The sequence below is a fragment of the Lepisosteus oculatus genome, chromosome 4, assembly GCF_040954835.1.
Source record: "Lepisosteus oculatus isolate fLepOcu1 chromosome 4, fLepOcu1.hap2, whole genome shotgun sequence".
Taxonomy (NCBI): domain Eukaryota; kingdom Metazoa; phylum Chordata; class Actinopteri; order Semionotiformes; family Lepisosteidae; genus Lepisosteus; species Lepisosteus oculatus.
In genome coordinates this window covers 3,105,272-3,132,662 of record NC_090699.1, presented here as the reverse complement: position 1 = coordinate 3,132,662, position 27,391 = coordinate 3,105,272, and the positions used below count along the sequence as shown (strand labels likewise).

The 27,391-nt window shown below is 50.0% G+C and overlaps 1 protein-coding gene across 1 annotated transcript; it reads right to left on the bottom strand.

The window, feature by feature from the left end:
- Positions 1–13,185: 13,185 nt before the first annotated feature.
- LOC138238047 (E3 ubiquitin-protein ligase TRIM39-like) lies at positions 13,186–23,324 on the bottom strand. Its single transcript, XM_069187859.1, has 6 exons — positions 21,507–23,324; positions 18,512–18,607; positions 18,133–18,366; positions 17,849–18,008; positions 17,463–17,522; positions 13,186–14,011 (listed from the first exon to the last, which is right to left on the bottom strand). The coding sequence occupies exons 1-6, from the start codon at positions 22,095–22,097 to the stop codon at positions 13,464–13,466; spliced, it is 1,689 nt and encodes a 562-aa protein (XP_069043960.1). The 5' UTR covers positions 22,098–23,324; the 3' UTR covers positions 13,186–13,463.
- Positions 23,325–27,391: the final 4,067 nt, after the last annotated feature.

Sequence of the window (27,391 nt, the reverse complement as noted above, 5' to 3'; positions counted from 1 at the left end):
CCCTGCAGCGTGTGAGCCAGCAGGGTACGTCCAGGGCTTCGTGCTTCACCTGCGCAGTGACCCCCCTGTGAGCCGCACAGACCTGCGGAGCGCTGCAGAGAGTCACGAGCCCATCTCTCCCCCGAGAGACGCTAGAGGAGCAGATGGACAGGGCAGTGTCATGTGGGTGTGATTGTGATCTCCATCCACCCAGCGCAACAGCCAGCCCCTGATCTCTGTGTGCAGCAGCTCTCCTTCTGTCCACAGGGACTGACAACACCCCGCGTGTCTGATAAGTACTAGAAACTCATTAGTCTGACCATCTCATCTTATGTTACTCTAAGGCAGTGATTCTCAAACTTTTTGGACCAAGTACCACCCCTAATCCAACCAAAGCATCCAAGTACCACCTACATCATCATCTCATAGGAACCCCAGAAATTCTCAATGACCAACATGAGCGCGCGTGCACACACACTCACACATACATATAATAAATATTATAATAATAAACTTTATTTGATATAGCACCTTTAAAGGTGGCTTCTCAAAGTGTTTTACAGAAAAAAAACAGTAACAACAACTAATAAAAAAGCACCATTTCAGTGAGAGGGGTGAGCCTGTTTAGTCGAGCAAAGCAGATGTGAATTAATTTTTCGAGCCTTGATACAATTCACAACAGAGTCTAACAGATTTTAAATCGGCAGGCATTTTCTTGACTGCAAAGGTCTCGCGGTGGATGTTGCAATGCATCCATTAATTTCTGGAGCAACCTCTCTAACTCGTGCAACTACACCGTTATGTCGGCTTGTCTTTGCTCTAGCACAGTCTGTACAAACTCCGACGCATTTTATCCAGTCGAGGGCATTCTCTTCGATAAATTCATTCAGAAGCTGAAATACGTGCTCTCCTGTAGTTCCTGTTGGTAGCGGTTTACAGAAAGTCCTCATGGGACGTACCCTCAAACTCGTATCTAACATAAACGAGCAAATTGGCCAAATCGACTACAGACTCATCTAATTGCAGTGAAAAACATCTGCTCATCTTAACGCGCTCTATCAGTGTACTTTTGATATAATCCGCCATTTCAATAAGTGTCTTTCGGGGGGGCAGCAGGTCGAGCTGTTTAGCAGCTTTTTCTCCACACATAATACGTGTCAGCTCTTTTGCCAATGGTAAATAAGGTTCTTCAGAAATAGTGTGGGGCTTACCTGATTTAGCAATCCGCAAGCTTGCATTTTTCCGCGTTTCCGTTTTTATTTACGTACTTATTTAAAGTTTTTATTTCATGCGCATGGGAGCGAAACACAGAGACGCTCGGTGTATTTTTCTCAAATTAACTTAGAACAGTTCTTAAATATTTTTCTGTTATCTATCACGCTTTCCTGTGCTCACAAGATTACCTGCGTTCGTAGCACGTATTTCTATGCATTCCTGTGTTTACAACGTTGGCACTGTTCCAAAATCACGCACATTCTCCTTTCTCCCTATTTGCTGGAGATACAGTAGCTTTTTTAATCAGTCTGGATACAGTAAGTCCCTCCTGCAGCTGAGATTCACTGGTGTTCAGTGTGACGTTTTCAGAGGTCGTCTGGTCACAACCAACTGGAATCTCAGGGCTGTACTCCTGAGAAAAGCCAGGATTTTGTCCTCAAGTCTTTTACAACAAAGGCATCCTAAAACACAAGCAAGTTCCCTCTTTTAGGAAGAGAACCACAAGCAAATGGAATCCTTAATACAAACACCTGTCACGCTCGTAAACCCCTCCTCTTAAGGAGACTCCAGCCCTTCCTAGTTTAGTGTTGATCTCCTGCACCTGCCTCCGGTTCCTGCCCCCCTGCTGTACAAGCCAGGCGTTCCTGCCAGTCTGGGCTCAGCTGTGGAAGATGGACACCCGGAAGTCCAGGAGCGACTCAGCGGCACAGGCTTCATCACGGTGTCCTGATCTTCTGGGTCCGGGATGAGGGAGCGTCTGGCCCCGTGACCCCCTTTTATTCCCCCGACCCTCCGCCAGATCCCGCTCCGGCTTGTAACTCTGTTCGTCTGTCAGGATGGATCACCCGGTCTTGGACTATTGCTACACTCATGGATTCACCTCGGACTCCCTTGAACAGTTTGCCTCGGACACACCTCCCCCGAACACCAGCGCACCGTGGACACGCCCCTGTTTCCCTCCAGCCCCCTGCCTGCCTCTTTCCCCCTGTTTTCCTCACTCCTCCCCGGATTGTGCCGTCTGCCCAGGGTCCGGAAAGAGACGCGCTCGGCCGGCTGGTTTCCCTGCTGTAGCTCTTCTGCGTCAAAGGGGCCCTGCGTGTCGTCAGCGGCGTGGCCCTGCAGTTTGTAAGAGGGTCTCGGAGCCGGGGGACACACCTCCCCCGAACACCCCTGTTTCCCTCCAGCCCCGGCTGTGGAGCATCTTCAGGTGTGAGAAAGACAGGGCGGTCAGCAAAGGTAATGGTCTTTTTATCTTTGCTGCCTGCAGTTTGTCTTTGAGGACAACATGAAGGAAGTTAAGGAATTTCCACAGGTAACAGCTCCTCTTCCTTTTATCAGCTGTGAACTGCACACCTGAAGGAGGCGCAGGTCCTGAGCCGCAGAGCCATATAATAATGTAGAGTTTTCGGGATTCAGGGGGGTCTGCGCCCTCGCCACCACCACCACTAACGTTCTTTTTCTTAACTTTCTGCATAAACGATAACAAAAGAAATACAATCCAAACCAGAGTATATCTAACATTTCGAGATAGAAAGAACGGGTACACATGACGAAATCAATTCAGAATGATTCAAACGAGTTTAAACGAAATTAAATAGAGATGACGTCCGCACCGCTTAATCATGTAATGCTCAGGGGTGCTGCAGTAGAGCCTGAGAGCGATAACTTTGAGAGAATCAGGTTGGCGGCGGCGGTGGCGATGTGAATGTATAATCTATCCTTTTAGAGCAGCAGAGCACTAGGCACAAACACTCGTGTTGTTCACCTTGACAGAATATTCCATTCATTTCAAGGTATTTTTATATACTGCCTTTCACAACAAGGTTGCCCCCAGGTGCTTAACATAGCAAGTGACCCTCAAGTTGTGAATACAGAACAGAAAAGACCAGGAGACAACGGAGGAGAGGAACCACAAACCCCTCAGTAAGGAGAGAAAAAATCCTCTGGGGGTCCAAGGTTAACTGGCTGCCCAACCCCTCTGGGCATGCTAACATTATAGAATTAAAAAAGAAAGAAATGAATGAGGGTATTAATCCAGCCATCATGTCTTCTGTGTGTCAGTACTCCATGCAGATCTCTGTGGACCAGTAAATCCTCCTAAACGACAGGTATATCCACGAGGTCCCTCTTGGATCCATGGCAGTGATGCAGCATCCAGCTCAGATGGTGCCCAGCCTGGGTGCCGTCCAGACGTGGGGAGGAGAATAGGATAGTCTGGTCAGAACAGACCAGGTGGGCCAACACAGAGACACACAATGGCCTGTACAGCAGCACCAGCAGCCATGGCTGCAGCAGGCTATGATGTAAGGTGTGAGGAGGCGAGACTGCAGTCATGGGTCTTCAGTCTGGATCTGAGGACAGATTGACTCGCAGGTACAGGCTATGATGTCAGCTGTGAGAAGACTAGGCTGCAGTAGTAGGTCTTCAGTCTGGATCTGAGGACAGATTCACTCGTAGGTACAGGCTATGATGTCAGCTGTGAGTAGACTAGGCTGCAGTCATGGGTCTTCAGTCTGGATCTGAGGACAGATTGACCCGCAGGTACAGGCGATGGACGCTGCGCATGGGGCCGCCCGGAGATCATCCGCTGAGCTGTCGCCGAGCGATTTCGTTCAGCTGCGTTTGTCTTCCGGCCGGTTTAATAACCCGCTGTTCTCGCCCAGACGGCGACCCGGGGAATTGAAACGCCGCCGATACTTTCAACCACACCTCGGCCCTCTTACAGAGCCGCACAGGGGTCCTCACAGACGACACCCCCCCGACGGGCAGGCACGGCAGCGGAAGAGGCAGAAGCCCGAGTCCAGTGAGACCGCGTCTCAGAGCGCGTCATCCCCAACCACACCCCCGGCCCGCCTGGTCCTCCAGCACGGTTCCCCCTCCCTCCCCGCTCAGTGCCGGTCCTCGGTGTGAGCCGCTCTGTCGCGCTACGCCTAGTTCCTCGTCCCAGCGGCCGTGGGAGGGGTGAATCGCGCAGGTGGCCGAGATAGATAGATAGATAGATAGAGGAGACTTTATTGATCCCGTAGGGACATTGATGTGTTACAGCAGGCCAGCCCAAGACAAGCAAAAACAGACATCGGAGTAGTTATAAAACAAAAGACAACTAAATAAATAAAAATGAATAAATACATAGGTGTGTGCAAAATGTGCTGATCATAGTCACTGTTAAGACAATAACATATGTGCAAAATGTGCATAGGTTTATACAGACTGAGTGTCCAAAAAGTCCAATGGAGCACCATGCTGTCCATAGACGAGCAGATGAAGGGCTGACAGTCCCCGCCTGGGGCAGCGTTCTACACCCTGACAGCCGCCGGGAGGAGAGACCTGCGGAAACGTTCCCTTGAACACCGCAGCTGGAGCAGTCTGGTGCTAAAGGTGCTCCGCTGCCCAGTAACAGTCCCATGAAGCGGAGGAGAGGCGTCGTTCATGATGGCTGTGAGCTTGGTCAGCCTTCTCCTCTCGGCCACCAGCTCCATGAGTACATACGAGTACAGCCAGCAGGGCTACCCCACTGCCGAGGAGCGGAGGAAAATCCTTTTTGGTTTAGGATAGGGATGGACTGCGCTCTGCAACGTGATTGATTTTTTTGTTGTGACTTGTTATTCTTGTGTATTAATAAAAAAATGCCTCATTCCTCTCTGCTGCTTTGTGGTTACGGACTCTTGGTTCTCTCCTTCGACCACGGCTTCAGGATCACAGCTTGGCTTCGGTTCCTCTCTCCCTGGTTTGGGGGGTCACTGGCTTCCCCTGCGGACGTGGGCTTGTTTGGCGGTGCAGATCTCCTGCAGGGTCACTCCTCCAGCTCCCGCGAGTGGGTTCGTTGGCCGGATCTCTGACGGGCGGTTCGGAACGGTGACGGCAGGAGGTCTCGATCCCTGTTGTACAGGAGGGTCACTGAGCAGGGGAAAAGCGCACCTTGTCGACGGTCCTCTGTGTTTCGCCAGGTCGTGTGCGCGGCCTGGTGGACACTGGCTGTGGCGACAGGGGGCTGAGCCGACACGCAGCGAGTCGGGTCGCTCAGAGGATCGGGAGACGGGCTTGTCAGACGCTGCAGCTTTTTTCTTTAATAAAAAGCCCTTAGAGGCGCTCGTTCAAATTCTGTGCCGTGAAGAGGGCCGAGTGGAAATATTTCACGCCAGGTCCCCCGCCATCAGAATCTAAACCGCTGTTTGTTCTACTGTGGGAAGGTCATGGCTCATCTTTTTAAACAGTCGAGCTGTTGTCATCAATCCGCGGATGTTCGCAGTCACGGCCACGCCGCGGATCGCCACAGCAGCGCCGCGCGGGCTGGCGTTAAAGCCCGTCAAACGTGTGTCAGTCCCGCGTGTTGCGGCATGGAGCCAGACGTTCAGAACCGCCCTGTGCGCGAGGTCTCGGGACGCGTTCAGAAGGCGGCGGCGGGTGTCGGTCGCTGTGAGAAATGGGGGGTTTATAACCTCGCAAATCATCACGCGTCGTAAAGAGAAGCTGTGCCGGCGGTGTAACGCCCTCATCGACACACCTGACACGCACCTGTGCGACAGGCCGCCTGTGGAGACCCCCACAATCTCACACACGGACGCGCAGGAAACGGGGACGCGCACCCCGGACGACGCTCCCGCCCGTGTCGAAGAAAACTCGTCTCTCGATCGGGGGAGGTGGGGTCAGGAGGCGGGACCCGGTGCGGGGCTCACCCCGGTGGAGTCTGGGCGGGAGATCGACTGGGTCCCAGAACAGTGTGGGGCCAAGAACGAGAGGAGCAGCCGGGCTCTGAAACGAGGGCGAGGAGTCGGCAGCCGAAAGGTAATCCAGCCGATAGAAGAGACGAGTAACTGGTTTCAGAGCTCAGGGAGAGAGAGGGGGGGGTGAACAGGGTGCGGGGGCCGTTCAGCGTGACTGGAGCTCGTGGGCATGGCGGAGCGCTTGCGTGCTCACGGGCGGGTCGTGATGGGGGGGGCACTCGAGTCCTTGATCCGTGCGCGCGGGGAAGACGCCACCAGGCGGATTGCAGAGCAGCCTCTCGCACAGATCTGTGGGTAACCTCTCCCCCGCGGTGGGAAAGGCGCTGGGTTTCACACAGATCTCCACATTCGGAGTTGTGTTTCTCTCTCTCTCTCTACACAACACTTCGCTGTGACTGACCACGTTCTTCTTCAGAAGCGATTTTACCTTGTTGACAGAGACAAGGGAGTAAACAGGAAGTGTGAAATGAGCTAGAGGCTCTGCGATTGTGGCACTAATGTCAAAGTCCAGTAACGCGCTTGAATTGTCCGTTGACACTGCTGCTGAGCAGGGCAGGCAGATGAGCGAACAGTCACTGTAGTACAGGCTGAAAAGAGGTGGATGTTCACACTCTTCCTCACCCCTCACGCTCACGACAAACGAGGCTGGGAGTGTTGTGGCGAAGCGTGTTCCGAGGATGTTGCGTGTAAATGTATTCTTCAGCAGATCTCCTGTACCGGCTACACGAGCTTCAGCGGATCACCTGTACTGGCCTTACGGGCTTCAGCAGATCTCCTGTACTGGCTCCCCAGACACACAGCTGTCTCTGTATTTGGCACACGCACTCCTGGGACACCCTGGACACATCGCAGCTCTGTGAATGTCGCCACTGCCGCCTCAGGTCGATCCCCCCACCGCTGGGGACTCGAACACGGGCTTCCGGCGGCGCTCCACAGGGACCCAGCCAGCTGAGCTAGAGGGCAGATCTCCCCTTGACGAGGGGTCGACCTGCGAGTGTTTGGATGAAAAGGCAGCCTGCGCCACCTGCCAACGCGCTGAAGATGCGGCGGGGAAGCCACAGTGGTCTCGTGCGCGAGCGCTGCGCTTGTGCCGGTGAAAGTAACTTCCCTGCTGCTCTCATTCCCGAGATATAACGTCTAACGATTGACGTCTGACCTGGCACTGACGAGTGAGACCGGTCCGGTTCCCCTATGAGGTTGTGGGGGGGCTGAGTGACGTCAGGACCCCGAAACGACAAGGCGCTACATCTGGGGAACGACAGCAGCGCCGACGCCACCTTCAACGGCACACGAGCGCAGCGCTGACGAAGGAGGAGGGGGGTTTCTTCGTTTGTGCTGTCTGCAGGGGGGTGGGCGGGGCAGCTTCCCGGCGCTCGAACCCGACCGTGTCGACTGTGGCGGGTAAGGCCTGCTCGAGGCGCGTCCCGGCGCTCGGGGGACCCTGTTTCGATCAGGGGATGATGCCCTGTGCCCTCCTGGTCCGGCGCTGAGGGGGAAAGCGAGCAGTGTCCCCCCCCCCCACCGGCGTGCTCCCCGCGGTGATCCGGCAGGGGCTCGTCTCCCAGACGCTTCCCGGCTGTGTCCGCCAGGGGAGAGCTCTCCGCTCCGGAAGTCGGGCTGAAGAGGCTGCTTGGGGATTGGCCCGCCCGTGAACAGAGAGAGACAGGAAGACACACGGTGTCGTGTTCACAGGCGAAGGGGGTTTGAGGGAACGCTCCTGCTGACTGCCATTTTGGCCTGCACCTACACTAACGCGCACACACGCACACACACACACACACACACACACACACACACACACACACACACACACACACACACACACACACACACACACGCACACACACACACGCACACACGCACGGGGACAATAGAGTGCTACACACACACACAGGGTTAGAGAGAGAGGGAGGTACGGAGAGAGAGACCGTCATGCTTTCAGATGAAATGACACCTGCTCGTTTCGATCCGTCTTTATTTCGAGAGCGATGGTGTTTTAAACTGATCGATGCTCACCAGCATGCAGTGGGGCTTGTCATGCAAGACCGTGACGAATTCGCCATCCACGCCTTTGAAAGGCACGCAACGCAGAAGCGGCACATAGACGTCGCCTATGAACTGGTGTTCTAGGATTTCTGTGTATAGACACGCCTGGTGATAAACCCGCCCGTCATATTGACAGGATGGGGCGATTTTACACTTCCGCCACCTGATCTGAGACCCAGCACCCTCGCCACAGGGTCATGCTTGTACATAAGAAACCGGGTATCCCTCCCAACAACCCCCACAGCCCGGCTCATGGGGTGGTCTTTTCCAGAGCCCGGGAGGGGACCATCGGAAGGAAAAAAAAAAGTTAAATATCGAGGGAACGATTTACACTGCGTGCACACGAAAAGGCTAAAGCGTTCCCTCGGTTTGTCTCAAAATAACGTTTTCTAACTCTGCCCTTCGCAAGGACAGGTGCGGCACTAGCAGTGAAAGAGAGCTGCAGTCCTCACTAGGAAGTTCAAGAGTACAGGAGCTACAGTGCCCTAATAACTCCTCCCCAAACCAGAATAAAACTTCATCAGTTCATCTCTCTCCATTATCCCAATCTACAGCAGTGTCAGACAGTTCGGCTTTATTGCACTGATATAAAGACACAGTAACGCGTTTGATAGTGTTTGATAGCGTTGTTGTTAGGAGCCGGGGATCATGCTGGCCTTTTAGACACTTTCTGTGTGCGTGCGACTTCAGTCACACAAAGAAAACGAAGAGGAAGAGGAAACATTATTTCGTGCGCCCGAATTGTAAATCGTTCCCTCGATATCGCTCCCCCCCCCCACTGATGGCCCCTCCCCGGGCTCCGTCGTGTCTGAAACCTACGCCAGTGAGCTTGGTTTTGTCCACAGCGCGCTTCGTTTCAAGCGTGAGCTGCTCGATGCCGCCGGCGTACCCTTGGGGGGGGGGGGCGGTGCCGGTCCCTGCAGCCTCCGGCCTCTTCGCCGACGCGCAGAAGACTCTTCGTCTCGGTCTACCGTGTGTAGGGTGTGCGGGTAGTGTAGTTCTCCCAGGCCCACTGCCCAGCTCCCGTGCAGGCCAGTCGCCCTTCCTGAATACCCCGAGAAGCACGCGCTGGTGTTCTTTGGAAACATCTTTGAGGATGAATCACCCGCCAGCGTAACACAGAAGCCGTTGCGGTTCATTGTGGAATCCTTAATACAAACGCCTGTCACACTCGAAAACCCCTCTTAAGGAGGCTCCAGCCCTTCCTAGTTTAGTGTTGATCTCCTGCACCTGCCTCCAGTTCCTGCCCCCACTGACTGGACACTCCAGTACATTGACACTGCACTGAGAGAGAGAGGGGTTAATACACACACACTGACTGGACACTCCAGTACATTAACACTGCACTGAGAGAGAGAGGGGTTCATACAGACACACTGACTGGAAACTCCAGTACATTAACACTGCACTGAGAGAGAGAGGGGTTAATACAGACACACTGACTGGACACTCCAGTACATTAACGCTGCCCTGAGAGGTTGGGGTACCTGTGGAAGAAGGTCATGAGGGACAGGAAGGACAGCTCTCCCAGGCCGCCGGAGACACTGGCGAACACCACCCCTGAGAAGCGTGTTGGGGTAGAAACCAGAGAGAGAACCATGATCAGTGGCATCAGCACCCCCAGGTTTCACAGGCCCAGAGGGGGGACCCTCAGCACCTGTAGCTTTCATCTAGACCAGTGGTTCTCAAACTGTGGTACGCGTACCGGCAGGGGTACGCGGAGTGCCACTAGGTGGTACGTCAAATGACCCTGGAACTGTTTCGTGTGCGCTGAAAAATCAGGACAGGTTTTCATATTTTGTATTTTAATACATGTCGAATACGCAGCCTACGTACTACGATACAGTGCGCGCTATTAGTTCAGTGGACACAACAGATACTCTGTAATTCTATACCACTCTATAGGAATGCGTGCTACGGATGGAAATGACCAATTGTATTTAAAAAAGCTACTGTATCTCCAGCAAATAGGGAGAAAGGAGAATGTGCGTGATTGTGGAACAATGCCAGCGTTGTAAACACAGGAATGCATAGAAATACGAGCTACGAACGCAGGTAATCTTGTGAGCACACGAAAGCGTGATAGATAACAGAAAAATATTTAAGAACTGTTCTAATTTGAGAAAAATACATAGAGCGTCTCTGTGTTTCGCTCCCATGTGCATGAAATAAAAACTTTAAATAAATACGGAAATAAAAACGGAAACGCGGAAAAATGCAAGCTTGCGGATTGCTAAAGCAGGTAAGCTACAGTACACTATTTCTGAAGAACCTTATTTACCGTTGGCAAAAGAGCTGACACGTATTATGTGTGGAGAAAAAGGTGCTAAACAGCTCGACCTGCTGCCCCCCTCCCCCTGAAAGACACAGTCATTCATAGAATTATTGAAATGAAGGATTATATCAAAAGTACACCGAGTCTGTAGTCGATTTGGCCAATTTGCTCGTTTACGTTAGATACGAGTTTGAGGGTACTGTAATGAACAGTTCTTTCCGGACCCTATGCGGATGACACAATCCGACGGAGTGGGGAAACACTAGGGAAACGTCATGCAGGAATACGGGGCAGAAGACAGGGGGGCGTGTCCAAGGTGCGCTGGTGCACGGGGGAGGTGTGGCCGAGGCGAACAATCCGAGAGAGTAGTCCTTTGGGAATATCCAAACCACAAGGGTAAGTCCAAAACCAGAAGATCCATCAGAGCAAGAATTAAGAACCACGAAGGCTGGGTCGGAACCGGCGGACGGGGAACAGGAATGGGAACCGAGGTTAAAACCTTAACGGGACCAGGCGCTTCCAGGTCCCGGACTCGCACGATATGGAAATCAGATGCAGAGCCCGGATGAGCGTCAGCGCCTGGCTTTTAAGGTGGGCTGGGAATCGGAATCAGGTGCACAGAATAAAGTCTTAAGTGAAGGGCTGGAGCACCCTTAAGGAGGAGGGACTATAATCGTGACAGGTACGTCCCATGAGGACTTTCTGTTCTGTAAACCGCTACCAACAGGAAGTACAAGAGAGCACATATTTCAGCTTCTGAATGAATTTATCGAAGAGAATGGCCTCGACTGGATAAAATGCGTCTGAGTTTGTCCAGACGGTGCTAGAGCACTGACAAGCCGACATAACGGTGTAGTTGCACGAATTAGAGAGGTTGCTCCAGAAATTAATGTACGCATTACAACATCCACCGCGAGACCTTCGCCGTCAAGAAAATGCCTGAAAGAAAGACTCTGTTGTGAATTGTATCAAGGCTCGAAAAATTAATTCACATCTGCTTTGCTCGACTAAACAGGCTCACCCCTCTCACTGAAATGGTGCTTTTTTATTAGTTGTTGTTACTGTTTTTTTTCTGTAAAACACTTTGAGAAGCCACCTATAAAGGCGCTATATCAAATAAAGTTTATTATTATAATATTTATTATATGTATGTGTGAGTGTGTGTGCACGCGCGCTCATGTTGGTCATTGAGAATTTCTGGGGTTCCTATGAGATGATGCCTTGTAGGTGGTACTTGGATGCTTTGGTTGGATTAGGGGTGGTACTTGGTCCAAAAAGTTTGAGAACCACTAATCTAGACCACGACAGCTACCCTGGACAGGGGGCGCTCACCCTGTGGCTCAAGTGGGTCCTAATGCCCCAGTATGTTGTTTAAATAAAAGCTGCTGCAATTTTCACAAATCCCGATCTCTTAAACGCGTGTGATTTGAAGGCTCTGTGTCATTTTCACAAAGTTATTGACATCTGAAAAATCATGGTATCAAAAATAGGCATTTTAATAAGCGAAGGTTATGAAAACCGGAGAAAACAAATGACTCTGAACTACAGTATAGCAGGGTTTCCTGTCTCCTTTTACAGATGGATGATAACATACCAGATTCACACTCACCTTTTTCTATACATACATTGTCATTGATCTCTGCAGTACTAAACACATCACACTGAATTAAACCTGCAAGGTTCAGAAATTTGTTTCTTGTCTTCTTCCACAGCTCGACAAAACACAGCAGATTTACACTCACCTGATCTTAAACAAACGGGATGTTTACAGTGTTAATTACAGTCCAGATTCAGAGCGAATGTTTACACACCGATATTTTACACATTAGACCGACACAGCTTTGTGGATCTCTGTCTCTCGTGGTTTTATTGAATGTGGCGCAATTACACAGGCAATGCACTGGGATACAGGGGTGCTGTTCACAAGCCAAGAGCATTTAAACACCCACACTGCTGCAGCTAAGTGTTTTACACACCGGGGTTTGTGCGGCAATAACCCAGAGAACGATCTTGGGTAGCGCACACACAGCTCCTCATTACAGAGCTCCTGCAGCCTTTCTTCAGCCATCTACTAACTCGCCTGCTCTAGGGAGCGTCTCACAATTACCACACTAACCAGCGCACAAGGGAGTGTGTTAAAACTACCTCTCACGACACAGTCCCTCTGTGGACAGAGAATCGTCCACATGAAATGTCCAAACGGCAGGACGGAAGACAAGACTGACACGGAGCCCAGGTTTCTGTCCGTGAAGAAAAAAACTCGCCGCTGCCACCAAACAGATGTAAAATCCTGGGTTCGGTTTAGGATTTTGGGCTTTCACATTGTAACGCTTCGGGGTTCAGGCGGGCGCCCTCCCCCCATCAGGTCGGCCCTCCACCGTCAGGGACACAAACCCAGGAATGCCGTGTCACTCAACAGGGACCCAGCCCGGTGAGCCAAAGAGAGATCTCCCTACAGCCCAGCAGCTGTAGTCCTGCTATCACAGGGAAGGGCGGCGACGTCACCGCTCTGATACCGGCTCTTACACACCCTGATGGCCGTATGCGTTACAATATGAAGGAAAACAGAGCTTTCACCGGGCGATTATCTCGATTTATTGGGAACTAAAATAAAGAAAAGAGCAGGAAAAAGGAGTAACGGCACAGCGCGTCCACACCGCACTTTCCCCTGAGACACAGATCAAATAAAACTGATTTTATTTAAACATTAAACGTAACTCTAAGGGGAGCCGTGTACTAGACTGTCAGGATCTGGAGCTGCTCACAGACACAGCGCTGGTGATAAACTACAACTCCCATAACCACCCTGAGCCACTTCCTGTCTGCGTCACAGTCCCTATTCCTCCTGGCTGTGGTGACGTCAGCGGGTCCCTCCCCGTTCTGGCAGCTTCACGATCACCGGCGCGCGCAGGAGAGACTCACACGGGATTTCATTTTTAAAAGTTTATTTTCTTACAAATGGGAAAATAACACAGCAGGGTTTCCAGAGATATTTACAAGTCAGGAGTACAGCAGGCTGGTAGCGAGGTATATCTCCCTCTCTCATACATGTTATTTTTCCCCCGTTTAATTTTAAAAAATTTAATATAACGCATTTAAACACGACACAACATCATCATTTCTACAATTACTTCTATATTGATGACATCACCTCATTACCCGTCAGTAAACCCGTCTCCCAGTGTGAGCAGTGGACAGAGAGCTGGGAGAGAGTCAGCCTGTGTTCATGAGTCAGTGACGGGTTTAATCTCCACACTGACAGCAGGCAGCAGCTCAAGGGCTTTATCTGAATCTTCAGTCCAGAAGACAGGATAGATCTTCTCCCCCTGAGTGAAGACTATGTCAGTGAAAGTGTAGACATGAGCTCTGGACTCCACTGTGTAAAAGGAGACCTTCTTCTCCTCAATATCCACACACACCCCCAGCTTCCTGGGCTTCAGACTGAGGGGGAGAGGGGTCTCAGGGTCAGTGAGAGCAAAGAAATCAGAAGAGTAAGAGCTCAGACACCAGTACCCCTGCTGGGGAGAGAAGCTGAACCTCCCTTTCCTCGTTGCAGACTCTCTGGTCACTCCTATTCTCCAGTATCGATTCACCTCCACCTCCCAGTAGTGTCTCCCTGAGGTGAAGGCCTCCCTGCTCACGACACATTCCCAGTAATCAAATCTGTGAGGATTGTCAGAGAGACTCTTCCTCTGTCCCAGTCTCACTCTCTTCCCATCCTCAGACAGGCTGAGCCCACAGTGAGCTGTATCAGGGTCCAGAGTCACAGCAGCTGGGGAATAAAACACAAACATCACAACAGGCTCCTGCCGATCACAGTCCAACTCAACTCCATCAGACTGTGAAATGTCTTTGTCCCCAAACACACCGAGAGAGAAACACAAGTCAATTACTAATGACTGCTCTTCCCTTCCAGAGAAACGACATCTTCTTCACTGTTTCACTAGTGTTACACATGGGAGTGATCCCAATATCCTCTAAATACAAACATTAAACACTTGTTTTCACAGCGATGAAACTTTATTTTTTAAACGACATTATTAATAAACACAGGACCGACCGGACTGCAGGAGAAACTACAGCCCGACCACTCACTTTCAAACACTTCACAACCCACCACAACGACCTGTATACTGTAAGAAACTGGACAGCCTGTCTGTTAAACCGGTTTATTTCAAATCCCAGTTCAGCAGCTCGTTCATCTTCTCTGAGACCATTTTCCTGACGACGCAGAATAAAAAAGTGCTGAATTCAAAGACTGTATAGTGCTCGTTTTTACAAAAAACAATATATAATGGCAAAAGCAAAGTCTTACTGAAATATAATAAAGCCTTAACACTTTGAAAATGCGAAGAAATATCCAAAGTGTTCAATTGAAAGCAGAAATAACACATCCAGAAACCCGGAGAGAAAGACGAGAGAAACAGAGGCGCTCATACTGACTTCAGACTGCTCGCGCTCACTGTCCGCCTCTCTGATAGGGCACACCAGCTGTCAATCATTGAACTCTGACCACTGAGAGACGGGGGCGTTGCTTATACATGCCCAGAGCGAATGGGGGTTTTAATCGATTCAAGAAGCTTTATTCGCATGACTAATGAATACTGACTTAATACTCTCCTCATACTTAATACTTCAGTGTAAACTCTTAATACTTAATACTGAGTAAATACTCCCCTTTGCCTGTCTGCCTGTCAATCTAGTGAAGATCAAAGATATTCTTATAAGCTCTTGTTTTCTGACTCCTGGAGCCTAGAAAGGCTGACACAGTCACCTACATGAATTTATAAAAACACCAGCAGCCATATCACTTTGCAACTCACAACTGGCAGCCCACTGCAGCTCAGCAGGTGTGAGCCTGGTCAGTACCTGGATGGGAGACCTCCTGGGAAAAACTAAGGTTGCTGCTGGAAGAGGTGTTAGTGGGGCCAGCAGGGGGCGCTCACCCTGTGGTCCATGTGGGTCCTAATGCCCCAGTATAGTGATGGGGACACTATACAGTAAACAGGCGCTGTCCTTCGGATGAGATGTAAAACCGAGGTCCTGACTCTCTGTGGTCATTAAAAATCCCAGGGCGCTTCTCGAAAAGAGTAGGGGTGTAACCCCGGTGTCCTGGCCAAATTTCCAATTGGCCTTACCAATCATGGCCTCCTAATAATCCCCCTCTATGAATTGGCTACATTACTCTGCTCTCCTCCCCACTGAGAGCTGGTGTGTGGTGAGCGTTCTGGCGCACTATGGCTGCCGTCGCATAATCCAGGTGGATGCTACACATTGGTTTCAGCTGCTGGACAGAGATACTGTACTCTGAAGTAAGGAGTAGGGTCAACATGAACAGACATCTTTGAGATTTAATCCCCCAGGAATCTGGAGTAGGACAAGAGTGTCCTCTTTCACCTCATCTCTATGTTCTCATTATAGAGCTGTAGGCAGAGGCACAGGGGAAGTCCTCCAGATCTCCCAGTACACATGACGCTGTTCCTGATTTCAGACAGGGGGTTGCAGAGTGGGCTGCAGGTTAGGGAGCAGTACTGCAGAGCCTCAGACTTGAGGCTAATAAACTGAAGGAGCAAGGTCAAGCTCTTTGGACCCTGGAGAGACAGGAACATGCCGCCAGAAGGTCTCAAGCTTTGCATGGAGCCCCTAATGATACTGGTGGTTTCATTCCAGAGCCGGGACAACAAGAACATAAACTGGACAGAGAGGACCGTCAAGGTCAACGTGTAACTGGGCCTGTGGAAGACTCGCACGCTGACTCTCATGGGGACTCTCCTGCCTCTCCACGATTTGTCCCTTCCGACATCCGTGACAGAATGCTGAGCCTCCTACTGACCCTGCGAGCGGCACTTTTTTGTTTTTCCGCAGTTTTTTTTCCTCTGGGCTTTTTTTTTCTCTCAGCTCTCCTATTCTAATCGCGAGGTTCTTTTTCCGACTCCTGTGCCTTTGAGCGGGCCGTGTGCCTGGCTTTCCTCGGGTTGTCCACTCCGATATCAGTGATAGAATGTTGAATGTGCCTATTGCCCAGTCTGCGGTAATTTTCCTGGGTTTTTGTCCTTTTCTTTGTTTCTGCCTGGTGTTTTGCTTTTTTCACTTCCTGGTTTCCCCTTCTCTCTGGTCCCCCTGTCCCCTGTGTTGTAGAACTCTTGGTTCCTATCTGTTTATTGTGGTTTGTTACCCTGGTCTCCCAGGTTTATTTCTGTCGTTGTTTGTGCTTGTTTACTTGTCTTTTTTTGTTTTATGTCTCCGGAGCACTACCCCGGCCCCCCGTTCCGCTACCCAATAAAGGTTTCTACCCTGGAGGAGGGGTTAGCTCTCAGTTGTGGACTCCCGGAGGTTTCCTTTCAGTTAAATTAGGTTTTTCCTCCCCCCAGTGCTGTGCAGCTCGCTTATTTGTATGGGCGTCAGGAGCTGCCCATGAAGGGGAGGGGGTACTGTCATGGCCTCTGCAGCCAGAGGGAGCTCCTACTCTGTCCTGTCCCTAGTTTCCTGTGCTTTGCTGTCCTTCCGGTGTCTCTCTCTCTGGGGATATATATTTCCGGGTCTCTCATTCCCCTTGGCTCACCATTGACATTCGGATGTCCTGAGACCCGCCTAGCACCAGGTTGCCCCACGTCCACTGCCTGAGAGCTTTGGTTTCTATATGACTCCTGAACTGCTGAACTGTTTCATCAGAGCAAAAGAGCACTGGACAGTACTGAGGGCTGAAGAAAACCCAGAAAAACCTGTTCTTTAGTGCTCCTTTTGAGAAATGGACAATCACAGTTTCAAAGCCAGGACTGCAGCCAGTGGTTACACCCAGGAGGCTTGGAGGGGCTCTTATTGTGTGAACCAGCCTCACTGACCACTTGCAAAATAGAATGATTGATAATGGACAATCACTCTTTTTGAGACGATTTAAATTCTGTAGAAGAGTTGTTGTCAGAATTGTATTCTCTGTAAGCACTGTGCACTGCACATTGATGTAATAAAGTGCATTTTCTTAAATAAACTACACCCACTGGAACTTCTGTGTCCATCTGTGTGTTTGACACAGTGTGTCTCTGATCCACACAGAGTGACTGTCTGCAAGCTTGACTTTCTGAATTCAGACGTGTATCAACATGTATCAGAGTCTGAATCAGTGTGTGTGTCAGAGTGTGTATCAGTTTCTGTATCACTGTTCCTGCTGTGTGTTTGAGCTCCAGGTATATTTCAGAGGGGAACTGTTGTGAAAACAGACTCACAGTGGAAAAGCTGTGCTATGGACCTGGGCTCTGGAGTCAGCAGACTGTAGACTTCAATCACTGGGGAGACACACAGAGAAATGTCTCATCAGGTCTGTAGTAACAGAGTATCAGGAATAACATGTTCTACTGGACTGGGACTGTAGCCCCTATTAAAACATTCCTGCTAAACTATATACAGCACAATATAACAACACACTTACTGTCATAAAGATTTGTGAGACTGGAGATTTTAAGATATTTCACCTAGAATTTGAATCATTGACTGATAAGCTGCTCTGATAAATACAGTCACTGCACAAAAAATTCATTGACAATATAAGAGAAAAACAGGAAATACTGTATATAAGCTGTCCAGAAAGACATCAGTGTGTTTCTCTACTAACCTTTAATGGAAATCTTTCTTGATTCCTTCTTGCAGAGATCCTCCAGTCGCTCTTTCAGTCCAGAGACAGCTCTCCTCACTGCCTCAGGAGAGAAGTGTGGATGGACAGGGACACTGGGTGAGTCTCCAGCTCCAGGGGTGACACATACAGACTGGAAATTCTGCAGCAGGGAAGAAAGAGGAGTTTCCAGTCAAACACAGCACACATTCCTGGGTAGAAGCCAGGAGCAGCTCTGTGTGAGAGACACCCTTCTGTACTGCAGAGTCACAGAGCAGTGATGTTACCTGGAGGAAATGGATGTGATCCTCTGTGTGTGAGAGCTGGTTCAGCTCAGAGTCTCTTCTTTTCAGCTCAGCGATGTCCTTCTCCAGTTGCTCTAGAAGTCCTTCAGCCTGACTCACTGCAGCCCTCTCTTGAGCTCTGATCAGCTGTGTGACCTCAGAGCGTGTTCTCTCAATGGAGCGGATCAGCTCAGTAAAGATCCTGTCAGTGTCCTGTACTGCTGTGCGTGCAGAGCTCTGAGGGAGGAGACACACAGTGGATTATTACACAGGAAAACACTCAAACTACATTATGCTGTATGCTCTGTTTCCAAAGGGTACTGTCCAGTGTCCAGCAGTGCAAATGTGTGTCTGTGTGTCAATTCCTCTGATGAATACCCACTCTGAGTGACTTCACAGCCTGTCTCAGCTCCTGCAGCTTCTTCTCTCTCTCCTGGAGTCTCTGCTGGGTTTGTGTCTGTGTCTCCCCCAGCTGCTTCTGTGGAGAAACAGAGACACTCAGGACATTTCTTATGTAAGAGAATCACATCACAGAGACACCCCTTAGAGTCACCCTGGGAAATCCACACTCTGTATCCCTGATGTCTTATACACACGAGATGTGTTTCCTGGTCCTGTCTGACATGCTCCTGTTTCATGTCTAATCTACACCGGCAGCATGTGCAGTGCAGCAGACACCTGACACCTGGGTCTGCACATCTGTATGTGAGGTGAAATGTAAAAACAAGATAATTGTGTTTCAAATGATATATAAAACATCATCTAGAGATAGTTCAGGTGGGGAGCTGCGTCAGCGTGCGTAGGCTGCCAAGGAACAAGCAATAGGTTTATTCCATACTGAAAAAAAGAAGAAAGAAAACACAACGTTTCGGCCGTGGAGCCTTCTCACACCTGAAGAAAAATAAACCTATTACTTGTTCCTTCATAATCTAGAGATTTCAGATTTCATTCATCTCAATATACACTAGTGTCCTGACTGCTCTCGGCATCTCAAAACAGAGGACTACAGCAGTGCTGATGAGCCTTGTTGCCACTAGTTTCTCTGAGTGGTCAGAGGAGACCCTGTGGCTGACGTGCTTGACCGCTGGATGAAGTTCTGGACCAGGCAGACCCTGTGTCCGACCACATCTCACATCCTGTCTGCTTCTGGGAAAATTCAGATCATTTCAGAGGAGAAAAGGAAACATGTTCTGTGTCAGATTGACTCCATGAGAGCCCAGCGTGAGTCTTGTATTTAATAAAGCAGGTGAAGGTATTATACCACAGTTCACTGGTTTATGTGTCTGAGATCCACCACCTGCCTATTAGATCCCCTTCCCAGCACTTTATTTCAATCCTGTTTCTTTGCTTTCTGCCCCATAGTCCTCAGTATAATAAATGAATCCTTGAGCACTGATGTGGTACCAGTGGCTTCACAACTGCTGCTGTTACCCCTGTGTGAGAAAGAGAATCATGGCTCTGGACAGCCTGAACAACTTTCACCCTCTCTCCAACTTTCATACCCTTTCATTACCTTTTCATGCAGAAAGTTTACAGTGTGCTGTTAGATTTCAGGTATATAATCCTCTTTGAACTCCAATATGGTTTCAGACAACTTCACAGCACAGAAAGTGCCCTGGTCAAAGTCACTAACGATCTTCTAATGGCTTCTGATTCTCGTTCTCTTTCTGTCCTCATTCTTACTGAGCTCAGTGCTGCTTTCGACACTGTCAGCCATGACCTCTCACTTTCTTGTCTTGAGACGGTGTTTGGAGTTTCTGACACTGCTCTTCAATGGTTCCAGTCTTACCTCACTGATCACTTTCACTCTGTCTCTCTCTGCGATTGTAGCTCTGAAATTGGACTGATTAAGTCTGGTCTTCCTCAGGGGTTGACACTGGCCCCCTACCCTTCAGCATGTATGAGTTCTGATGATACTCAAATCTGCAGTACAGTCTGTCCATACTAAACTGACACTGACATGTCTCTGCTCTAATTGCTTCTCTGACATAAACACATAGACGACTCACAATTTCCTTAATTTAAACTGCGACAAGACAGAAGTCATGCTTCTTGGCACACCAATGCAGTATCCTTATCTGTGGATGACACTGTACTGGAGTCACAGTCAAAATTGAAGAACTTGGGGGCGATATCTGATCCAGGCTTGACATGTGCAACAAATTGTCAAAACATCATTCTTCCACACAGAAATACAACCAGGTTGTGTCCTATGTTAGAGCTAACTGTTGCTGAAAGCTGGTCAACTCTTTCATCTTTACTCATATTGACTACTGTAACACTCCACATGCTGGGGTATCTAAACCCACACTGAACAAACTACAGTATGTCCAGAATTTGGCAGCCAGAATCCTGATTAGGTCCAGTGCAAGTGATTACGTTACTCCTGTCCTGGAGTCCCTGAACTGGCTTCCTATCAGGTTTCATGTCGACTTCAAAATCCTCATGATCCCGTAAAAGTCTCTGCATGGCTTGACACCTCAGTACCTGTCAGAGTTACTATCATCCTACTCCCCACCTCACAACCTTCACTCTTCTAATTCTGGTCTCCTGTCTGTCCCCCAAGCCAACACTCTGGGTGACAGGGCTTCTCCTGCTGCAGCCCAGAGCTCTGGAATTCTATCCCTGTGGATATCATAGAGTCACCTTCCCTGAGCTCATTCAAATCCAGACTCAAAATCTTCTATTCATTTAGAGCTTTAATTTAACTGGGTCTGTTTCTGCTTCTTTGCTTTTATACTGTTTTCCAAAACCCCCTTCTACCTTCTACCTTTTGTGTTCTTTAAAGTGCTTTGAGAAGCCATTTTAAATCTATCATATAAAAATAGAGTTTATTATTATAAATAATAATACTATTGTGCTGAAATTAAAGCAGGACTTCATTAATGAGGGTGCAGTCTGTTCTAGAGATGTTGAGTGTGCTGTGCATTAATGTGGGTGCAGTCTGTTCTAGAGGTGTTGAGTGTGTGTGCATTAATGAGGGTGCAGTCTGTTCTAGAGGTGTTGAGTGTGTGTGCATTAATGAGGGTGCAGTCTGTTCTAGAGGTGTTGAGTGTGCTGTGCATTAATGAGGGTGCAGTCTCCTCTAGAGGTGTTTATTGTGCTGTGTAGTTGTAGAGGTTCACTGGTGCTTCATGAGGACAGTGAAGAGAGAAACAGTGAAGGTGAGGAGGAGGAGATAATGAACAACAGACAGAAGAACAGGAGACACTTCAGAGACACAACCAGTGTGGATCACAGCTGAGTACATGAGCAGGACTCAGCAGTGGAGATCCAGCATTACAGATACAGTAAATACAGTCTGGAGATCACTTAAAGCACCAAATATCCTAAATATCCTGTACTAGACACTTTATGAACAGACACAAAGTCCTCACCTGTTTCTCAGTCCTTCCTGCTGCAGCTGAGACAGTATCATGGCCTCTGTGTTCATCCAGTAGACAGAGATAACAAACACACTTCTCATCAGTACAGCAATAGAACTCCAGCAGTTTGACATGAGTGGAGCAGATCTTCTCCTGCAGTTGTCCTGTGGCATCAACCAGCTTGTGTTTCTTCAATGGAGCAGCTTCATAGTGAGGCTGGAAGTGAGTCTGACAGTAAGAGGCCAGACACACCAGACAGGATTTCACAGCTCCCCTCTGTCTCCCATTGCAGAAATCACACAGCACATCTCCAGGGCCAGCAGGACTGTGAGCAGGAGGAGGACCACTGAGCCCTGTCTCCTTCAGTTTCTCCACCACTTCAGCCAGGATGGTGTTTCTGTGAAGATCAGGTCTTGGAGTGAAGGTCTGTCTGCACTGGGGGCAGCTGTAGATCCCAGTCTGATCTTCCTGATCCCAGCAGTTCTTAATACAGCCTTTACAGTAACTGTGTCCACAGAGCAGAGTCACTGGATCCTTCAGCAAATCCAGACACACTGAGCAGCTGAACTGGTCCTGAGAAACTGAAATACTGCCTTCTGCCATTTTTCTGACAAGTAAAAGCTGCACAGAGAGGAGCAGTAGAGACGGAGCTGCAGTAAGGCTGTTTCTAGTGTAACGAAACTGATCTCTGAGTTTCACTTCCTGGATCTCCACAGAGCTGCGGGGGTGTGATTATTAGGGGTGTGGTTGTTATTGGTGTGATTAGGGTTGTCAGGGGGAGTGGTTTAGAACTGCAGTTATGAAACGGCTTTGGTGGTTGTTGTTTGGGGAAGGTGTGGTGTTGTAAGAGAAGTGACTTTCTGTGTCATTTTGGACTGACAGAAAGAAGTTTTTTTAATAAACGTCGATGTCAGTAGCTGCTCAGGTGAAGTCAATCCAGTTGTTTGTGTTCCCAATAATCAAAACAATAAAATACTAACTCACTCACACAGCATGAGAAGATCAGAGCATGATGGTGACAGACAAGAGGAGGCCAGCTGGCCCATCCAGCTGTTTAATCGTTGGGAGTTATTTGGCTCCAGGATCTCCTCCAGCTGTGTTGTGACAGAGGGGTGTCACAGCTCCACATGGTGCAGAGGATTTCACTGTCCGGGTGTGAGCTCTTACTGCGAGCAGTCCAGCCTGCTGTGTCTCTCTCTCCAGGCCAGTGAGCCCAGCCTGCTGTCTGGCTCTGCCCTGCAGCGTGTGGGCCAGCAGGGTACGTCCAGGGCTTCGTGCTTCACCTGCGCAGTGACCCCCCTGTGAGCCGCACAGACCTGCGGAGCGCTGAGAGAGTCACCAGCCCATCTCTCCCCCGAGAGACGCTGGAGGAGCAGATGGACAGGGCAGTGTCATGTGGGTGTGATTGTGATCTCCATCCACCCAGCGCAACAGCGAGCCCCTGATCTCTGTGTGCAGCAGCTCTCCTTCCTTCCACAGGGACTGATAACACCCCGCGTGTCTGATAATTACTAAAAACTAATTAGTCCGACCATCTCATCTCATGCTACTCTAAGGGGTTGTGGAACCTGTTTCACACTCCCACCACTGTTTGTGTAAAGCAGTACTCCTGTGCTGTGATGGAAACCCACTTTCTTGTCAACACCTCTGAGAAGTTAATCAGTCTGGATACAGTACGTCCCTCCTGCAGCTCAGATTCACTGGTGTTCAGTGTGACGTTTTCAGAGGTCGTCTGGTCACAACCAACTGGAATCTCAAGGCTGTACTCCAGAGAAAAGCCAGGATTTTGTCCTCAAGTCTTTTACAACAAAGGCATCCTAAAACACAAGCAAGTTCCCTCTTTTAGGAAGAGAACCACAAGCAATGGAATCCTTAATACAAACACCTGTCACGCTCGTAAGCCCCTCCTCTTAAGGAGGCTCCAGCCCTTCCTAGTTTAGTGTTGATCTCCTGCACCTGCCTCCGGTTCCTGCCCCCCTGCTATACAAGCCAGGCGTTCCTGCCAGTCTGGGCTCAGCTGTGGAAGATGGACACCCGGAAGTCCAGGAGCGACTCAGCGGCACAGGCTTCATCACGGTGTCCTGATCTTCTGGGTCCGGGATGAGGGAGCGTCTGGCCCCGTGACCCCCTTTTATTCCCCCGACCCTCCGCCAGATCCCGCTCCGGCTTGTAACTCTGTTCGTCTGTCAGGATGGATCACCCGGTCTTGGACTATTGCTACACTCATGGATTCACCTCGGACTCCCTTGGACAGTTTGCCTCGGACACACCTCCCCCGAACACCAGCGCACCGTGGACACGCCCCTGTTTCCCTCCAGCCCCCTGCCTGCCTCTTTCCCCCTGTTTTCCTCACTCCTCCCCGGATTGTGCCGTCTGCCCAGGGTCCGGAAAGAGACGCGCTCGGCCGGCCGGTTTCCCTGCTGTAGCTCTTCTGCGTCAAAGGGGCCCTGCGTGTCGTCAGCGGCGTGGCCCTGCAGTTTGTAAGAGGGTCTCGGAGCCGGGCGACACACCTCCCCCGAACACCCCTGTTTCCCTCCAGCCCCGGCTGTGGAGCATCTTCAGGTGTGAGAAAGACAGGGCGGTCAGCAAATGTAATGGTCTTTTTATCTGTGCTGCCTGCAGTTTGTCTTTGAGGACAACATGAAGGAAGTTAAGGAATTTCCACAGGTAACAGCTCCTCTTCCTTTTATCAGCTGTGAACGTCACACCTGAAGGAGGCGTAGGTCCCGAGCCGCAGAGCCATATAATAATGTAGAGTTTTCGGGATTCAGGGGGGTCTGCGCCCTCGCTACCACCACCACTAACGTTCTTTTTCTTAACTTTCTGCATAAACGATAACAAAAGAAATACAATCCAAACCAGAGTACATCTAACATTTCGAGATAGAAAGAAGGGGTACACATGACGAAATCAATTCAGAATGATTCAAACGAGTTTAAACGAAATTAAACAGAGATGACGTCCGCACCGCTTAATCATGTAATGCTCAGGGGTGCTGCAGTAGAGCCTGAGAGCGATAACTTTGAGAGAATCAGGTTGGCGGCGGCGGCGGTGGCGATGCGACCGTATAATCTATCATTTTAGAGCAGCAGAGCACTAGGCACAAGCACTCGTGTTGTTCACCTTGACAGAATAGTCCATTCATTTCAAGGTATTTTTATACAGTGCCTTTCACAACAAGGTTGCCCCCAGGTGCTTAACATAGCAAGTGACCCTCAAGTTGTGAACACAGGACAGAAAAGAGCAGGAGACAACGGAGGAGAGGAACCACAAACCCCTCAGTAAGGAGAGAAAAAATCCTCTGGGGGTCCAAGGTCAACTGGCTGCCCAACCCCTCTGGGCATGCTAACATTATAGAATTAAAAAAGAAAGAAATGAATGAGGGTATTAATCCAGCCATCATGTCTTCTGTGTGTCAGTACTCCATGCAGATCTCTGTGGACCAGTAAATCCTCCTAAACGACAGCTATATCCACGATGTCCCTCTTGGATCCATGGCAGTGATGTAGCATCCAGCTCAGATGGTGCCCAGCCTGGGTGCCATCCAGACGTGGGGAGGAGAATAGGATAGTCTGGTCAGAACAGATGTATCTGCCTGGTGGGCCAACACAGAGACACACAATGGCCTGTACAACAGCACCAGCAGCCATGGCTGCAGCAGGCTATGATGTCAGGTGTGAGGAGGCGAGGCTGCAGTAGTAGGTCTTCAGTCTGGATCTGAGGACAGATTGACTCGCAGGTACAGGCTATGATGTCAGCTGTGAGTAGACTAGGCTGCAGTCATGGGTCTTCAGTCTGGATCTGAGGACAGATTGACTCGCAGGTACAGGCTATGATGTCAGCTGTGAGTAGACTAGGCTGCAGTAGTAGGTCTTCAGTCTGGATCTGAGGACAGATTGACTCGCAGGTACAGGCTATGATGTCAGCTGTGAGTAGACTGTGAGTAGACTAGGCTGCAGTAGGCCACCTGATCTGAGACCCAGCACCCTCGCCAGAGGGTCATGCTTGTACATTAGAAACCGGGTATCCCTCCCAACAACCCCCACAGCCCGGCTCATGGGGTGGTCTTTTCCAGAGCCCGGGAGGGGACTATCGGTAGGAAAAAAAAAGTGAAATATCGAGGGAACGATTTACACTGCGTGCGCACGAAAAGGCTAAATCGTTCCCTCGTTTTCTCTCAAAATATCGTTTTCTAACTCTGCCCTTCGCAAGGACAGGAGCGGAGCAGTTCGGCTTTATTGCACTGATATAAAGACACAGTAACGTGTTTGATAGTGTTTGATAGCGTTGTTGTTAGGAGCCGGGGATCATGCTGGCCTGTTAGACACTTTCTGTAAATCGTTCCCTCGATATCACCTCCCCCCCCCCGATGGCCCCTCCCCGGGCTCCGTCTGTTTGTTTTCACCACGCCCCCTGGAGGCTAGAATCTTCTGGATGCGGTCTGTCACGCTCGTAAACCCCTCCTCTTAAGGAGGCTCCAGCCCTTCCTAGTTTAGTGTTGATCTCCTGCACCTGCCTCCGGTTCCTGCCCCCCCTGCTATACAAGCCAGGCGTTCCTGCCAGTCTGGGCTCAGCTGTGGAAGATGGACAGAGGAAAGAGGAGAGAGGGAGTGTGGAAAGAGGAGAGAAAGAGGAGAGAGGGAGTGTGGAAAGAGAGAAAGAGGAGAGAGGGAGTGTAGAAAGAGGAGAGATATCACAGGACACCACAGGGCACTGGATATCACAGGACACTACAGGAAACTGGATACCTGTAGCAGCGTGTATACAGTGTATACAGACACACTGACTGGACACTCCAGTACATTAACACTGCACTGAGAGAGAGAGGGGTTAATACAGACACACTGACTGGACACTCCAGTACATTAACACTGCACTGAGAGAGAGGGGTTCATACAGACACACTGACTGGACACTCCAGTACATTAACACTGCACTGAGAGAGAGAGAGGGGTTAATACAGACACTGACTGGACACTCCAGTACATGAACACTGCACTGAGAGAGAGAGGGGTTAATACAGACACACTGACTGGACACTCCAGTACATTAACACTGCACTGAGAGAGAGAAGGGCGTTCATACAGACACACTGACTGGACACTCCAGTACATTAACGCTGCCCTGAGAGGTTGGTGTACCTGTGGAAGAAGGTTGTGAAGGACAGGAAGGAGAGCTCTCCCAGGCCGCCGGACACACTGGCGAACACCACCCCTGAGAAGCGTGTTGGGGTAGAAACCAGAGAGAGAACCATGATCAGTGGCAACAGCACCCCCAGGTGTCACAGGCCCAGAGGGGGGACCCTCAGCACCTGTAGCTTTCATCTAGACCACGACAGCTACCCTGGACAACGGCCACAGGAGCCCAACCCGTATCTACACTGCTACAACATCCAGCGCTACATCATGCAGGCCAGCAGCCACGTCACCCTGCAGCTCCCAGCTGGCAGCCCACTGGAGCCCAGCAGTGTGAGCCTGTCAGTACCTGGAGGGGAGACTCCTGGGACAAACTAAGGCTGCTGCTGGAAGAGGTGTGAGTGGGGCCAGCAGGGGGCGCTCACCCTGTGGCTCATGTGGGTCCTAATGCCCCAGTATGTTGTTTAAATAAAAGCTGCTGCAATTTTCACAAATCGCGATCTCTTAAATGCGTGTGATTTGAAGGCTCTGTGTCATTTTCACAAAGTTATTGACATCTGAAAAATCGTGGTCTCAAAAATAGGCATTTTAATAAGCGAAGGCTATGGAAAACGGAGAAAACAAATGACTCTGAACTACAGTATAGCAGGGTTTCCTGTCTCCTTTTACAGATGGACGATAACATACCAGATTCACACTCACCTTTTTCTATACATACATTGTCATTGATCTCTGCAGTACTAAACACATCACACTGAATTA

Excerpts from the sequence above, each read along its gene's own strand:
- LOC138238047 (XM_069187859.1), bottom strand. The coding sequence starts at position 22,097 with ATGGCAGAAGGCAGTATTTCAGTTTCTCAGGACCAGTTCAGCTGCTCA. Across the intron at positions 18,608-21,506 it reads CAGGAAGGACTGAGAAACAG|AAGCAGCTGGGGGAGACACA; the intron begins GTGAGGACTTTG and ends GTTTCTCCACAG. Across the intron at positions 14,012-17,462 it reads CATAGCACAGCTTTTCCACT|CTGCTGTGACTCTGGACCCT; the intron begins GTGAGTCTGTTT and ends TTTATTCCCCAG.